Here is a 17500-nt window from a genome sequence, read left to right on the forward strand (position 1 = left end):
AGCATTGCTGATCCTCTAGACCAGTGTTTCCCAACCCAGTCCTCAAGGCACACCTACCAGTCCAGGATTTAAGGATTACCCAGTTTTGTCTAAGGTGTTTTTTCTTTTTTTCTAAAAACACCTTAGACAAAACTGGGTAATCCTTACATCCTGGACTGGTAGGTGTGCCTTGAGGACTGGGTTGGGAAACACTGCTCTAGACCAGGGATAGGCAACCTTCGGCTCTGCAGATGTTTTGGACTACACCCCCCATGATGCTTTGCCAGCATTATGTGTGTAAGAGCATTATGGGGGATGTAGTCCACAACATCTGGAGAGCCGAAGGTTGCCTATCCCTGCTCTAGACAGTAACCTCTCTCCCTTTAGCATTTTTTTACTGTTTGCTCAGGAATTAAGGGGAGATCTACTAACACCCTATGCATTAAAAGGCCAGGACTCATTAAGTCTATATGTATATTGCATATTTGGGTGTTTATCACTTCATCTCCTCACTTAGGCATGGGAGTTTGTTATGATTTATAATTTACATTTTCTGCTATGCCCATCTAGTAAGAAATGTATTTATTTTATCCGTCTGTCTACGTTTGACTATTAGGGCTGCCAATCTTGTAGACAGTGACCTTTCTCCCTTTGGCACTTTTTCTGGTGCTTAGATACTAAGTGGAGATTTACTAACACCCTATGCATTAAAGGGCCAGGACTAATAAAGCCTATATGAATATTGCAGAATTAGGTGTTTAGTTACTTTATCTCCTCACTTACTTAGGCATGGGAGTAGCCTTATAAGGCTAGTTAGGTATTTATTATTAGTTGGAGTTAGTTTATTTTTGTGTTGACACTTTCTGTTATTTCAGATATTTAGTGGCCTCCTTCTGGTTACATTGTTCCATACCACTGGATGCTTTGATGCCTACATCTTTATCTCCAGTCAGCATTATATTCAGTTTGTGAATTTTTGCTTTTTTGTTTCTGTTGCTAGTATCTAGGGTTACGCCCTTGGGCATTGCTGGAGTGCCCTCCTGGTGCATGGTATCAGTGTGGAGGTGGTGTTTATTCCCTTTTACTCCGATCCCATATCTTTCTATTTTTTTCTGGGCAACCTTAACCCTTACTTTATGCTTACACTACCATTAACCACCCTAGCAGTATCCTTAACCCTACACTATCCCTGACTGGAAAAAAAGCACTAAATATAGCGTATGGAAAACAGTGGAAATATGAGAGATATGGACATTGCACCCAGACCACTTCAATAAGCTGAAGTAGTCTGGGTGCCTATAGTGTCCCTTTAACCCAAAGTCAGCATTAAAGTGATACTATAATCCCCAGATTATGATTCTGATTCTGCTGTCTATAGCATGTTCCTGCAGTCTTTTTTTTTTTTTTTAATTTGTAATTTTATTGAATTTTGCATAACAAATGGGATACAAAAAGGAAGAAGGGTAGGGGGTGAAAGGTAAAAAACACATGTCCATTCATGTCCAGCTTATTCCAGAGCCAGCATGTTCTGATTTTACATTTAGTGACATTCTAGTCATATACAATACCCAATAGCATAGTTTTACAGGTGTATCTGCTGTAAGTGATGTCCTGAGCGGTACCCTCAGGGCCTATGGTGCCTCTACGGTCTAAGTGCAGGTGTGACTCCTGTCTGAAGGGCATAGCTGCATGATTGTCTGCAAGCTGTTCCTCTACCCAAGGTTGGTCGATTCGACCCCAAGCCCGAAGGCCAGTGTTGCTGATATATATATATATATATATATATATGTGTGTGTGTACCAGCGCTGCCCTTTGTTATCGTGAGGTCCTCTAGGCTACCCTCCCATTATACCTGGATGTCTAATACCTGTGTGGGTTGTGAGTCTTAGGCTATGGCTCTGACGGTGGATTAAGATGTATACATTTTTCATCCAGTTAGATAAAAAGGCAGCCCAGTCTTATCATGACATTGTTTATACAAGTTATAGTTTGTACTCGTTTAACTAGTTTAACTATGCATATAAATTAACGTCGGGTCAACGCTCAGATAAGAGCGGTAGCACCACGGCGACTCAGCCGTGATTTTAAAACCTTCACAAGCACATACCTACTAACCTGAGCAGAAACCTTTGAGTATTGTCGGAAGGCTTGTAGGCCCCAACTTGACACGCCGCACTAGATATTTTTACCCAACTAACACTTAACCTGACATATGTAATGTAAACATTACTACACTTGTCTATGCATTATAATATAAACCGTGCTTCTACTCATGCCACTGTTTGCCATGTAAATAACATGTACGCTTTTGTGGCGTTTTAACCTGCTATTTACACACCTGCACGACAAAAATAAAGAATGTAATAAATAAAAAATTGAAAAAATGTGTCCATTTTTTTTTCCTGCAGTCTTTTTAATGTAATGTAAATTTCAGAGAAAAGGCAGTGCTGGACTAAAAAGCACCTCTAGTGGCCGTCTGAATGACAGTCACTAGAGGGGCAACTAGGGAGCAATGTAAACACTGCAGGGACAGGCTATAGACACCAGAACCACTTCATTAAACTTTAATAGTTATGGTGACTATAGTGTCCCTTTAAGAACTGTGTTTTTGTAATTGAAAATAAAGCTTTGTATGTTAAAAAAAAAAAAAACTGTCTCCAAACTTTTTTAGCTGGCTCTTAGATTACAAGCAAATTTGTCAAGCCCTGTCATAGGTCAAACTTTCGGTCACCATCTGGCTTGATCAAGTTAACAGATGATTACCGAAATGTTGCCCTATGAAATGCTTTATTAAATAGCTGCTAAATTCACTTGATTTTCTGGAATATAATTACTAGTGGTTGTGGCCAGTCCCAGGTCTGGATCTAGTTTGGCTTATTAGGGTCGAGGAGTTTTATCCCTTAGGAAGTGCAGTATCCACTGGCAATTTAGATATGCCAAGTGTTATTATTGACATTAATATAGTGCCAACTTATTCTTCGGCGGATTACAATATTACATAGGGGGACATTTTACAATAAATGAGACAATTACAAAATGCTACAGAAACATTGGGTTGAGGAGGAACAAGCTTACAAACCAAGAGAATTGTATTACCTGTAAAATGTAATTGTCGATGAAAGAAAACGAGAGAGAGAGTTAATATTGTCCACTAATACAACATAAAAAAGAGACATTGTACTAAACAAATTCTAATCATTATACTGTACCTGTCTAAAACAATCTGGAGGTGCAGCTGTGCAGCCTGTCTCTTTTAAATATTCATCCCAGTTAAATGGTCCTTAAGTATAAAAAACAAAATAAAAACATTTAGCATCTACAATAAAATTAACAAATACTGCTGCTGCTGGAAAAAAAAAAATCATAATGAAATAAAAAAATCCTGAGATTTTCAGGGTCATGACTGTGTATGATGTTGATAAAATGAAACCTCTCTAGCCATAAACTATAGTCACAATATCAACTTTATTAAGTTAACATTAACATCTGTTTGGAAATTAAACCTTTTTTCATGCAGGCTGTGTCAGTCAAAGCCAGGTTAAGTGTAGCTAGGGCTGCATAAACAGAAACAAAAGTGATTTAAATCCCAAATGGCAGATAATTGAGGTATGATATATACCATAATGCTCTTACAGCCATAATGCTGGCAAAGCATCATGGGAGGTGTAGTCCAAAACATCTGAAGTGCCGAAGGTTGTCTAAGTCACCAAAACTACTTAAGCTTAATGAAGCAGTTTTTGGTGTATAGTTTAGGCATAACTTGTCCATTTAACCCCTTAAAGGACCACTACAGACACCCAGAACACTTCAGCTCAATGAACTGGTCTGGGTGCCAGGTCCATCTAGGGTTAACCCTGCAGCTGTAAACATAGTTTCAGAGAAACTGCTATGTTTACATTAGGGTTAATCCAGCCTCTAGTGGCTGTCTCATTGACAGCCGCTAGGGGCACTTCCCACTGTGAAAATCACCGTGAGCAGACGCGGACGTCCATAGGAAAGCATTGAGAAATGCTTTCCTATGGACTGATTGAATGCGCTCACGGCTCTTGCCGCACATGTGCATCCGGCAGATGACGTCGAAAGAGGGAGGAGAGTCCCCAGCACCGAGGGAGCCCGGCGCTGGAGAAAGGTAAGCGTTTAACCCCTTCTTCCCCCTTCAGCCCGGCTGGAGGGGGACCATGAGGGTGGGGGCCCCCTCCCGCTATAAAGCCAGGAAAACAAGTTTGTTTTCCTGGCACTATAGTGGTCCTATAAGAACTGAGGCAGTTGTACAAGTTCAGATCAAAACAAAACGTAAATAAAACCTTGATTTTGCGCTATAGGTCTGTTCAACTGTAATTCACCTCTTTTATATTAAATGCACCCACACTTTTTAGATATAATTTGTTTCAGGAAAAACAGGGCTTTCGTTTTAAATTGATATATTTAACAATTTAATATGAATAGAATATAAATAAATGTGAGAGTACCCCCCCCCCCAATGTAACGATTTTATGGTATTTTGTAAAGTTACAGGGTCAAATATAGCAGGTTACATTTTTCAAGATATACATGTTGAAATTTGCAAGATTGGTCATGTTGCCTTTGAGACCATATGGTAGCTCAGGAATGAAATTTACCCCAATGATAGCATACCATTTGCAAAAGTAGAAAACCCAAGGTATTACAAATTAGGTATGTTAAAATTAAACAGGTATATGATTTTTTTCTTTTTATAATTTTTTTTTAAATAAAATTAGTTTTTTACATTTTATATATATATATATATATTTTTTTTTTAACATCATTCTAAGTGTATTTTAATATTAATATAAATGTAATTTTATAAATATATATATATTAAAATACACTTAGAATAATAGTTTATGTATGTGCATATAAAAGTATATATATATATATATATATATATATATATACATATACACACACACACACACACACACACACACAATCTAATTGCTTTTATTTACTTTTTTTAAACTTTTATTTAAGTTTTACAAACTTTGTAAAACTTTTCTGCAGGCATTAGGGGGACTGCCTGAGAGTTCATGCAGTCCCCCTTCAGGTACAGCACAAGACTACTATTCCAGCCATGTGATCAGGAGGGCCGGATCCGGCAGAGAGGGTCTGTCTGCGCTCTCAGGCAGACCCCAGGATCGCGATCGACGGCGTGGAATCGGCGGGGACCCCGTAAGTATGAAGGACGGTGGGGACATTCTATGCTGCCCTCCGGCGTTTAGAGCCACCCCAAAAAGACAGCATAGAACGCCTGCCGTACTTAAGGGGTTAAAATGATATTGTAGGTACCAAAACCACTTTAGATTTATGAAGCAGTTTTGTGAATCAAGCCTCTGCAGTTTCAATGTTCAACTCAAACTTACCTTACTCCGATTGTTTCCTCTTCTCTACTTCTTTCAGTATCCATTCTTCTATTTCTCTTTAAAACATAAGACAAAGTAGGGACTACTCGGTCTCATGTATTTTTCCTATGCTTGACAATTGTGACAAAAGGGAGGAGCTTAAGACAAGCTCATTTACTTATGTCAAGATTGTCAAGTGTAGGAAATATACACAAGACAAAGACACATTTGCCAGATAGGTTTGTTGGGCCTGTGTTGCCAATGAGAGCGTATGGCAGCCCAGGAATGAAAATTAATCCCAATTGTGGCATACAATTTGCAATAGTAGACAACCCAGGGTATTCAAAATGGGTTATGTCCACTCTATTTTAGTAGCCAATTAGTCACAAACCCTGGCCAAAATTAGCATATTTGTTTTATGCATTTTTTCCACATAAAAACCTTCTCATTAATTGATGATACCATCGTCGTCATATGTTTTACAGTTCGCATCAACGGTGTCTCATGAGTACAGCAGTACGGCTCATGTACAGGTTTTATGGAGTTTTGAGGAGTTACAGGGTCAAATACAGGGTTTGCCCATTACAGTCTTCAAACCTGAAAATGTGACAAATTGATTTAGGTCACAGCGGGTGGAGCCTAGCTACTGAGTAAAACCTGATAACTGACAACAGAACCCACCAAAGGCACCACCTGAACCCAGGCTCCCAGCTGCACAATCCAATACCTTAATCAAGCTTGTAACCTGACGAAGGCCCGGGCACCTCTGCTGCGGCCTGCTGGGGATGAGACTGAGGAGAGGCAGACGATTTCCTTGTTCCAAAACCTCGGGTCTGACCTCACAGCTATCCTCCCCCTCCCCCTTTGGACCGACGGGCAACCTGCTGAAGAGGCACAGGCCTCCCCGGGGCAAACACACAACACCTGCTCCTGTTCAACCTGACGCCTGCCTGCAAGTGCCGAGAACCACTAGAGGCAATACCTCCTCACACCCACTACAACTGCAGGAGATCGCCCGCCGATGGCAGCCTTTACAATCTAGCTTCCCCACTAGCTCCAGAGGGAACAAGGACTTGGCTCCTGGGAATACCCAAGTACGTGGATCTGGGATGCAGGCCCTCAATAATGCCAGGAGTTGGAGCGAAGATCTACACATTAGTTTAGTTTTCCATAGGATTCTCATTATGTTCACTACTATTTTTATTTAACAAAATGTGTGAATATCAATATGCAATATAGATAGTGCAAGAGGGCGTAAAAGAAAATGGAAACAGTGGTTAACTTTCACGACACTCTTGTGAACCACAATTAGACGTGTATGCATAGCTAGTTTGTCTCTACACTTTAAAAATGTGCCACTACTTTAGTGCCATATATGTGTAATGCTGTGCTTGCTTATGCTGTTGTCGTAAGCAGTTTTGTTACCTCATGCACAACAAAAATAAAGAATTTAAATAAAGAAGAAAAAAAAAAAGAAAAATTGATTTAGGTCACATTTGAGAGAGTATGGCAGCCTGGACAATAATATTTACACCATTGTTGCATACCATTTTCTAAAGTAGTCAACCGCGAGTATTCCAAATGTTATATTTTTAAGAGGTTTGACTAAGCCACTTTATCACAAATACAGGCCCCATTTAGTGGTTGTACTTTTATTTGTGCTTTTTTTCACATATATGAACTTCATTTTTCAAAAGACATTTCATATTCCTGATATGAATTAGTGCAAAAATGTCTAAGTATTTTGATTTAAAGGGTCACTATAGTGCCAGGAAAACAAACTTGTTTTCCTGGCACTATAGTGTTAATAGGTCCCCCCACCCTCATGGCCCCCCTCCCACTGGCTCAAGAGGGGTTAAAGGGTTAAACACTTACCTTTCTCCAGCTCTGGGCTCCCTCGGCACTGGGGACTCTCCTCCCTCTTCCGACGCCATCCGCCGAATGCACATGCGCAGCAAGAACCGCGCGCGCATTAAAACAGTCCATAGTAAAGCATTTCTGAATGCTTTCCTTTAGACGCCAGCATCTTCTCACTGTGAATCACAGTCACTTCTGAGGCAGTGTGGCAGCCAAGGAAAGAAAATGACCTATGTTGGCATGCCGTTTTTAAATGTAGGCAACCCAGGGTATTCCTAATGACATAGATGAAGCTTGGTTGCTTCATCTAAGTGTTGCTTCTAAGTGTGGTTGGAGATATTCTGGAGAGTTTTACAGAAGCTTCAACTGTCTAAGAGTTGTGCTAAGAGTTTTTCTTTTCTACTTACAGGTAAGATTCATCTGTAGGAAAAGGTTACTGACTGCACAAGGTTTGATTTCCTGTTGGTAATTACAAGGCATTTGATTTGATTAGTTAGCTACTTGCTATTGATTGCTGTTTAATTAGCTATTGTGTGCAAATAAGCAGAGGCCTACCCAGGTGTTAAACATTCCTAGTGGGTGGTGATTTTAGGAGTTATATAAGGGTTGTTGTCATTAGCTTGGCTAATATAGCTTGGCTGCTTCAGTGTTGCTTCTAAGTGTGTGGTTGGAGATATTCTGGAGAGTGTTGCTTCTAAGTGTGTGGTTGGAGATATTCTGGAGAGTGTTGCTTCTAAGTATGTGGTTGGAGATATTCTGGAGAGTGTTTCTTCTAAGTGTGTGGTTGGAGATATTCTGGAGAGTGTTGCTTCTAAGTGTGTGGTTGGAGAAATTCTGGAGAGTGTTGCTTCTAAGTGTGTGGTTGGAGAATTCTGGAGATAACCTGGAGGTAATCTGAGGTATTCAGGAGGATAAATTAAAAAGTTAGGATTTGTTTGTTTGATTTAAATTATTCACCTCATTGGAATGGCAGACTTAGTTCAATGTAATAGTTGCTATGAATTTGTTTCACGTTCCACTTTTTGGAGGTTTGGTTGTTGTCTAATCTGTAGACAGTTCTCCATCTTGAGGCAGGAGATTTGTAAATTATCTGGTAAACAAACTCAGGCTGGAACTGCTGCAAAGCCACTGCCGCAGAGACATACTAGGAATGGCAGATGGATCACTGTAGGATCTGGTAGACTTAGAGTTGTGGATAAAAGGCATATTGCACAGTCTGTTGCTCTACATAATTCATTTTCTGCACTTTCAGAGTGTAATGGTGTTGTGGAGAGAGGCACTGAGGCTAGTGGTGTTGTGGAGAGAGGCACTGAGGCTAGTGGTGTTGTGGAGAGAGGCACTGAGGCTAGTGGTGTTGTGGAGAGAGGCACTGAGGCTAGTGGTGTTGTGGAGAGAGGCTTGGAGACTATGGTGAGGCCTAATAGAAAGCAGTTGCTGTTAGGGGATTCCATCATAAGAGGTGTGGAGATGGACAATGGTGGTCTTGTGAGGTGTCTTCCCAGAGCTACTGCTCACAGAGACAGGTGACGTATCTGTAATATTGTTAAGCGAGCAAAGCATGAAGGCGAATTGGATGTACTTGTCCATCTAGGGACAAATGACTTGGCTTGCAATGAGGTTTCAGAGGTTAAGGACTGTTTTAGTGTTTTTGCCAATGATATACGACAGGTTGCTTCCACACGGTCATTCTCTGAAGTTCTGCCTGTGCATAACACTCAGAACGACAGGCGGATGCGTATTAGGGACTTTAACTTGTGGCTTGGTGAATGGTGTCGGGAGCAAGGATTTGGCTTTATTTCTCATGGTAGTTCTGTTTGGAATGGAAATAAACTGTACAAAAAAGATGGTTTGCATCTTTCTCAAAAGGGAACAAATGTTCTCAGTGAGAAGTTCAGAGGTTTGCTAGGATGTATTTAAACTAGGAGGGGGGCAAAAGGGTGATAAAACATCAATCCAATTGTCCCCCAAAACAAGGACAGAAGGTGCCTGTAGCAAGTGTGTTAAAAAATGATAAGCTTAGTCATGTCTACAAATGCTCACAGTTTAGGGAATAAGATCCATGAACTTGTGGCAATAATGGCAAGTGATAGTGTAGATTTAGTCGCTGTTACGGAGACATGGTATAATGAGAAAAATGACTGGGACATAGCAATACCAGGGTACTCTTTATATAGAAAAGACAGGGAAGGCAGGAAAGGGGGAGGGGTATGTGAAGGATAGCATAAAATCTAGCCTAATAAAAGTTAGTGAGGCAAATATAGAGTCCGTTTGGGTTATGTTAGAATTTGGTAATCACACAGTAACTCGTGTAGGTGTGATTTATAGGCCCAAGACAAATTGAAGAGTTAGATAATCTACTAGTTGAGGAAATAGCTAAAATGACAATGAAGGGGGAAGTTCATGGTTCAACATGTTTTAATGGTTCAACATGTTTAACTGCTATCACTCTTAAGTTCTAGTGTTTTGTTTATAAATTGCTCGTCAAACTTACTCTCATAGCTATCTTAACTAAGCCTGTGACCCTACAACTTTACAGTAAAGTCAGAATGTATATCTGAAATAGCATTTAGTAACTGAAGCGTTGATTTAACTTTTACATCCTGATTACTTGAAAAATGCGCAATGCCTTTAATGCCATATTAATGTTTTCTTATGTATACAGTCCAGTTTGCTCCAGCTATTGTGGCACAGCAAACATGCTTGTTAACCATATGCAAAAATAAAATAAAGAATTAAAAAAAAAAAAAAATGTTTTGACCACAGGAAACAGAGCGGATTTTGCTTCTCCCCTGGGTCAAAGCAGGTCAATTGTATGAAAAATAAATAAGACAAACTAGTCCCTACTTTGTCTTATGTTTAAAAGAAAACTAGAACAGATAGGAAGAAAAGAAGAACAGATCCTGAGTGAGAAAGAGAAGAGGAAGCAATCGGGGAAAGGTAAGTTTGGCATGACAGTGCTGCTTTAAGCTGTAGTGTCCCTTTAAGGTCAAAATAGCCAAACTGAAAATATTCTGTAAGTCAGAATTCAATTTGGTTTCTTTGGCTATAAATTTCGAATTCACTTTGAATTCTCACTTTAGTAAATAAATCTGTCACATTTTACACAAAAGTAAAACTCTGCTCAAGGACACCAAGTACTACTACTCCTTAGAAACATAAAATATCTCCTGAGATCAGGACATTTCTCTTTTCACAGAAAGTAGGGAGTACTCTCCTGAAATGAAACACATTACTGTCTCACAGATCCTCTTTAAAGACATCCAATCAGGTTCCTTACATGCACATGGACCACAGATGCACTCAGCAGATTCATATTCATTCACAGACACTACAGACAGGCTCTTAATATATGCACAATAGACTGTATGCTTTTCCAACTGATATCTCTAATGCAATCTTCATCTCCACATTGAATTCTCAAAAAACAGAATGCATTCTTCTTACACATGCCACATTCACTCTCATTTCAAAGATACCATTGTGTCATGGTGCCTGGAGTGTTCGTTTAAAAGCCATAAGTTAAAAAAAAAAAAAAAAGATCCACATTTTCATTATAGTTCCTTACACATTTCACATCATTCAGACACTTTCATCACCCAAGCAGTAAACACCTTCTCCTTCCATCCTGGTCATTGTGTGTGGGTGGTTACTATAACAAATCAGCAACACAGAAACAAAAATTTTTTAAAATGTAAATATGAGATTAACCACTGCAAATTCGCTATGAAAATAGTCAGAACTCAAAAAATTGGAATGAATTTAACCAGTGTTTTAAATTATGATGTAAACATGCAGCTTCCAAAAGCTTTGTTTTTTTCACTTTTTGGCCCTGCACATTTCTAGTCTAGTTCAGATTTATTTTGTTTTAATTCTTAGAGGCTTATAGTGATATAGAAAGGAGAGTTGACAATTGGAACAGTCTACAAGTGGAAGCAGAAGAGGATAACAGTGCTATAAATGGGTAGTACATGCACAAAACAGCTTTCCAGCGTTTGTGATGGAGGCTACCAGTGATTTAGAAAGGGTAGAAGATACATGGGAGAGCCTTTCAGTGGAAGTGGAAAAGTGTGACCAATAGTAAATCTAATAGTGACTTGGAAAGGTTAATAGATACCAGAAGTGACACGGGTATAGAATTCCTACGGGGCAATGTAACTTAATGCATCTCTATGAAGAAAGTTCAGAGGCTCCATGTAGGACACTGTGCAGCCTTCACCCTGGATGCACCTCTGACTGCCACATGAGGTGCCCCTAGACAGCAATGTAAACACTGCCTTTTCTCTTAAAACATAGTGTTTACATTAAAAAGCCTGCATGGACAGACTATACTCACCAGAATAACTACAATAAGCTGTAGTTGTTCGGGTGACTATAGTGTCACTTTAAGCTTCGACTAGCACAAATATTACTAAGGTATGTTTTATTACAATGGTGCTAATTTCCATGTCTATTTTCAATCCCAACAAAACATCTGATCACAACTATAAATTACTCTTTGAACTATAAAACTCCTGATCATGTGTGACCATCACAATTGTGTTATTTCTTTTTTTTGGAGCTCTTTATATTTGAAGGTGGCATATTCAACTTTTCCCCTTTTTCATTTGCAAAGGTTGTATATTATTGTATGGGTGCCTTTATTTGTTTATTTAAGGAAATAGTTAAGAGAGAGCTAAAATAAATATTTTTGTGTATGTGTGGTGTTGTCAAGAATGTTTAATTTTTTTATTACATTTCTACAATTTTCATTATATAAACAAATAAAAGGCAAAGTACACATGCATAAATATATATATATATATATATTATTTTTATTTATTTTCTGTTATATTTGGTGTTTTAGTGCCCCCTAGTGGTCAATTTGCAATATTTTTGAATTTCAGGATCATGTTAAAGTTTATTTTAATACTACATAATTTAAGTATGTGTTCATAGAAGAGCAAATATTTTGACAGTTTATTAGATAAACATTGAAATGCACTGGATAGATATCTAGGGATGTGGTTAACAAGTATTTTTCTTGTTGTGTTTAACCAACACTCTGTGTACAGAGCATTTGCTTGACTATAAGACAACCCTGATAAGAGGACACCCCAAAATTTTGGATCTTGTTGGATGAACTAGCGGAACTAGCGAAAGATTTCTGGCAATTCTGTCTGGACCGAAACATTTCGGTACCAGCAGAGTACATTCCGGGGATGTCCAACGTAGTGGCGGATTGGAATTCAAGACACCTACGAGATGCCAGCGACTGGCGACTGAACCCTGCCATCTTCAGTCACTTTGGGGCCCCTTGGACATCGACCTGTTCGCATCACGCTTGAACACACATTTGCAGAAGTTTTTCAGCTGGAGGCCGGATCCGGAAGCTCTGGCGACGGGTGCTTTCCTCCAACCGTGACCAAAGACCCGCCACTACGCCTTCCCTCCTTTCTCTCTCATCGCACAAACTCTGCTACACCTCAGACATCACAGAACATCCTTGATCCTCATATCCCCCTTCTGGAAATCTCAGGCCTGGTTCCCTACGCTCAGGGAAATGTCCATAGATCTCCCGAAATTACTGCCGGTGACCACTGACCTTGTACTGGACCCCGACAGGAACTCATACCCCCTTCTACTTCAGGGACATCTCAAGCTCTTGGCATGGCTCCTCTCAAGGGACCCTGCTACATCCTAAATGTTCCGCAAGCAACTCTGGACCTCCTGGCAGGGGCTTGGGCCCAGGAACAAGGAGGTCATACCTACATTCCTGGAACGCATGGAGTAGTTGGTGCATGGAACAACATGTGTATCCCATATCTGCAAATGTGAGTCAGGTTCTAAGTTTCCTTGCTTCACTTTTCGACCATGGCCTGGCATATTGTAAGATCAACTTATATATATCAGCTATTTCGGCAGGCCACCAAAGCTGGAATGGACTTTAAGCAGAAAAAACACCCAGTGGTATGTCGACTTCTATGTGGCATCAAGTTTGCATGCCCACCAAGACCTAAATATGCAGCCTTGTGGGATGTTTGCCTCGTTCTCCGACTTTTTGAAAATTGGCCAAAGAATGAGGACCTTTCGATCAAGCAGCTCACCGCTAAACTGGTTACGCTGTTGTGTCTAATCTCCTGTAAACGTGTCTCAGATGTCCGAGCACTGGACCTCGCGGCACATTCATTTACACCAGAAGGCGTCTCCTTCGACATATGGAGACATCCATTACATCAGTCTTCTAACCAGCTTTTCCACATAACGTTAATCTGTGTCCAGTAGTCTGCCTCAAGGAATATGAAGCAAGGACAGCTTCAATTCGTGATTCCCGGTATCTAGATCGGTTTCTGGCACTCCGACAACCACACCATCCGTTTTCTACAGATACCATATCTCGTTGGGTTAAATGGATCATGGAGTCAGCTGGCATTGATACCTCCACGTATGGAGCACACTCAGTGAGGGGTGCTATAGCATCAAAAGCCTTTTCTCTAGGTTGTAGACTGGAAGACCTCCTCCATGCAGCTGACTGGTCCAGCGAATCTACGTTCCGGGAATTTTATTTTCGTCCAGTTTCTCATATTTCCACTTCAGTGATTACGCAGCTTTGAACTAGCATAATAGGAGCCTCCGTGTCCTTTAATAAAATTACCAGATTTTACTAATCTCATGACGTAAAGTCATGATTTTAAAAAGGACATGGAGGCGAGTATTATCCCACCCAATCCAGGTAAGTTGCGCTGTGAATATACTGTCACGTAATGGGGCACGAGCCGTGTGATGATGTGATTTGTTTTTTCACCTGATTGACTAGTAATGGATTGACATATTGTTTTTTATAACTAAGGTTGTAATGTGGATATGGAAATACTATCCAAGAACATATTTTACCATTTCATTTCTCTGTCTTACAGCCTCCTAATTGGGTTGTCATTCTGGTCCATGCCTGTCCATACAAGTTCAAGCAGAAGACTGCCAGTTTTGGAATCACGGTTCTGCACATTTATTGGTTACATTGTTTCTGTTTGAGGAAGTGTTCATCGACAACATCAAAAGAAAGAGGAGTGGCTTAAGGTCACATGGGATTATTGTGCTAAGAACACTCATTGGTTAATATGTTAGATGTGGTTAACCCTTTGGGGTAAATTATGCAAATTTTTCGTTGAATATCTACGATATCCTCTTTTGCTGCTGAGGAATAAAGAAAGAGAATAAGCATAATACTCGCCTCAGTGTCCTTTATAAAATCATGACTTTACATCATGAGATTAGTAAAATCTGGTAATTGTATGACAAAGTTGGTTTTTCATATTTTTTCTAAAAAAATACCTCGTCTTATAATCGACCAAATACAGTATTCTCTTTTCTGAGACTTGCCACCAATATTGTCTGTAATTCTAAACACATATTGTACATCACACAATCATTTGTATTTAGATCTAGCACACGACATGTTCCCATCTGAGTGTAGTGTGCGACACTCATGCATGGGTGTGTGCATGTACAACCTTTGTGTGTGTGGTTTCCTTATGGTCAGTTTGAGCTCATAGAGCATGCATAACACAATACAAGAATCAGACAATACCGAATGCATTTAAACAGCCATGTTTTAAGCTACTCATTTAGCAGAGTAAATGTATCAGATTTGCTATAATTATCTATGCAAGTTTTCTTAAACATCAATGAATAAAACTGAATGAATTGATTACACATACAGGAAAGAACTACAGCCCATCAACAGCATTTCCATAGGTTGGGTAAGAAATACAGGACAATACAGGACAGCATGTCACTCAGTTAATGGTAATGCTTTCATATGGTACAGGTAATTAGCTGCATAATCACAGTGATTACTGGCACAGTTCCACTTCCAACACACAAAACTATTCCTCTGTATGTGATTTTTAAAAAAAATTATTAGCCTAGAGATGGAGAGTGCTCCTACCTCCCAATAAGAAGAAATTCATCAAAAAAAAAATATATATATAGTTGTTTTGGGGGGCAGGGTCTGGCTGTGACGGAGGAAAGTCACATGTCAAGCAAGCACCTCTTCTAATCTGCCCTAAGATGCCTTTACAAGTGCAGTCTACGACAAAAAGTAAAAATTCTGCGATGCGGCTACCTCCTTATCTACCTGACACACTAGGTGACAGTTGTAATGCAGCCTAGTACTCGACGTGCGGGAGAAGTAGCCAGTCTCTCCGCCCAGACAATACAATAGTGCCTAGCGGGAACTATTTGCCAGCGAGATCCCAGTTTCCTCCCCCCTTGGACCGGTGGGGAAGATCCAGGTCCACTCCTGGGAGGCAGCCTAATTATTTATAAAATATTTTACCAGGAAAGATACATTAAGATTTCTCTCGTTTTCAAGTATGTCCTGGGTCCACAAATCATTGCATTGTTACAGTAGGATACAATAAAATACAAAAACAATATTAATACACAATAAATACAATATTTAACATAGAACAGGTAGGAAATATATAATCAACCATGACAGGTGCATTCTGTTTTGAGGTATGTAGAGAGGGATCTCTTTAAAGGACTTTAGGCTCAGGGAAGATTTTAAATTGTGCGGGAGGTCGTTCCACAATTGCGGTGCTCTGTAGGAGAAGGAGGATCGGGCTGCTTTCTTTTTGTATTGAGGCAGACCAAGTAAAGTTTTGGTACTGGATTGAAGGTTATAGGAAGTGGGAACAGCTGGGGAAAGCATTTTGTTCAGGTAGGGTGGGAGTTTCCCAGAAAAGCTCTTAAACACAAGGCTGGAAAGATGAAGGGTGCGTCTGGATTCCAGCGACAGCCAGTCTAGTTCTTTTAGCATGTCACAATGGGGAGTCCTGTAATTACATTGTAGCACAAATCGGCAGAACGAGTTATGCAATGTGTTGAGTTTATTAATGTGGGATTGCGATGCAGATGCATATACTACATCCCCATAATCAATGATTGGCATCAGCATTTGCTGTACAATCTTTTCTTTTACTGTAGGGCTTAGGCAGGATTTGTTTCTGTACAGGGCACCTAGTTTTGGATAAAGTTTAGATGCAAGCTTTTCTATGTGTAGGTCAAAAGATAGATTGGGGTCTAACATCATACCCAAGTATTTGAAAGAGTGGACTGCGGTCAGTGTGCCATTTGAATTTGTTTTGATTGATAGGTGGGAATTGTGTAATTTGGGTACTGTTCCAAAGATCATTGTGACAGTTTTGTCAGTGATCAGGAAGAGTTTGTTTTTTGCGATCCACTTTTCTACCTCTGTAAACTGGTCTTGGAGCACAGCCTCAAGCTGCGGTAGATTGGATTTGCTCGCATAGATTACCGTGTCATCTGCGTACATATGTACATTTGAGGATTTGCAGACATTAGGCAGATCATTTATAAATAATGTAAATAGTAGAAGGCCAAGAATGGAACCTTGGGGAACACCACACGTGACTGGGAGAGGGAGGGAGTCGCTGTCACAAATGGACACATATTGTGAGCGATCTGATACATACGATCGAAACCAGGTTAGCAAACGATCACCAATACCTGAGTTTTTGAGTTTGTGCAGTAGAATGTCGTGGTCTTCTGTGTCAAAGGCCTTAGCAAAATCAAGGAATAGTTAGGTCTCCTTGTTCCATGCCAGTTTGGATGTCATTGCAAACTTTTAAGAGGGCAGTTGTAGTGGAGTGATTCTGGCGTAAGCCCGATTTATCAGGGGTCAGATAGTTTGATTGTTGGTACTACTCACATAGTTGCGTATGGACAAATTTTTCAAAGATTTTTGACAATACCGAGAGCAATGATATTGGGCGATAGTTAGAAACCAAAGTAGTGTCACCACTTTTATGGATAGGCACTCCTCTCCCAGTCTTCCAAATTTTGGGTATGTATCCAGACACCAAGGATTCATTAATTAGAGTTGTGACGGGTTTAGAAATTGCCGGCGCACTGAGCTTCAACAGCATTGCTGGGATTTGATCAGGTCTGGACTGGTTTTTCATTTTTAGATTATTAAGATGTTTTTTAATGACACTAACAGGTACAGGATGCGTGTCATTTATTAGCTTGGCAATCAGGGCAGTAGAGCATCCGACAAAAAAATTGTTAAAGGCATTTTCTACATCTAAGAGAAGTTGCAGGGTTGGGAGTGGATTGGTGGAGTTTGTAGTTTATTTATGACTTTCCAAAAGTTTCTAGGGTTTGAGATATTATTCAGATTTTCATAGAAATATTGGGCCTTGGCCAATTTTGTCTGATTTGTGCATATATTTCGCAATTGTCTATATGCACAGTGATCATTCATGGAGCCAGTACGCTTAAACTTTGATCACAAAGAATCC

The 17500-nt window shown here is 39.9% G+C and overlaps 1 protein-coding gene across 2 annotated transcripts in view; it reads right to left on the bottom strand.

The window, feature by feature from the left end:
* SCML2 (Scm polycomb group protein like 2) overlaps nt 1–17500 on the bottom strand; it is a 161226-nt gene that overhangs the window by 79861 nt on the left and 63865 nt on the right. For both annotated transcript variants that reach the window (XM_063456930.1, XM_063456924.1), the window contains one exon: nt 3189–3259. In XM_063456930.1, coding sequence (XP_063313000.1) covers nt 3189–3259 — 71 coding nt within the window. The remainder of the gene's footprint in view (nt 1–3188; nt 3260–17500) is intronic.

This window comes from Pelobates fuscus, chromosome 1 (genome assembly GCF_036172605.1).
Source record: "Pelobates fuscus isolate aPelFus1 chromosome 1, aPelFus1.pri, whole genome shotgun sequence".
Taxonomy (NCBI): Eukaryota; Metazoa; Chordata; class Amphibia; order Anura; family Pelobatidae; genus Pelobates; species Pelobates fuscus.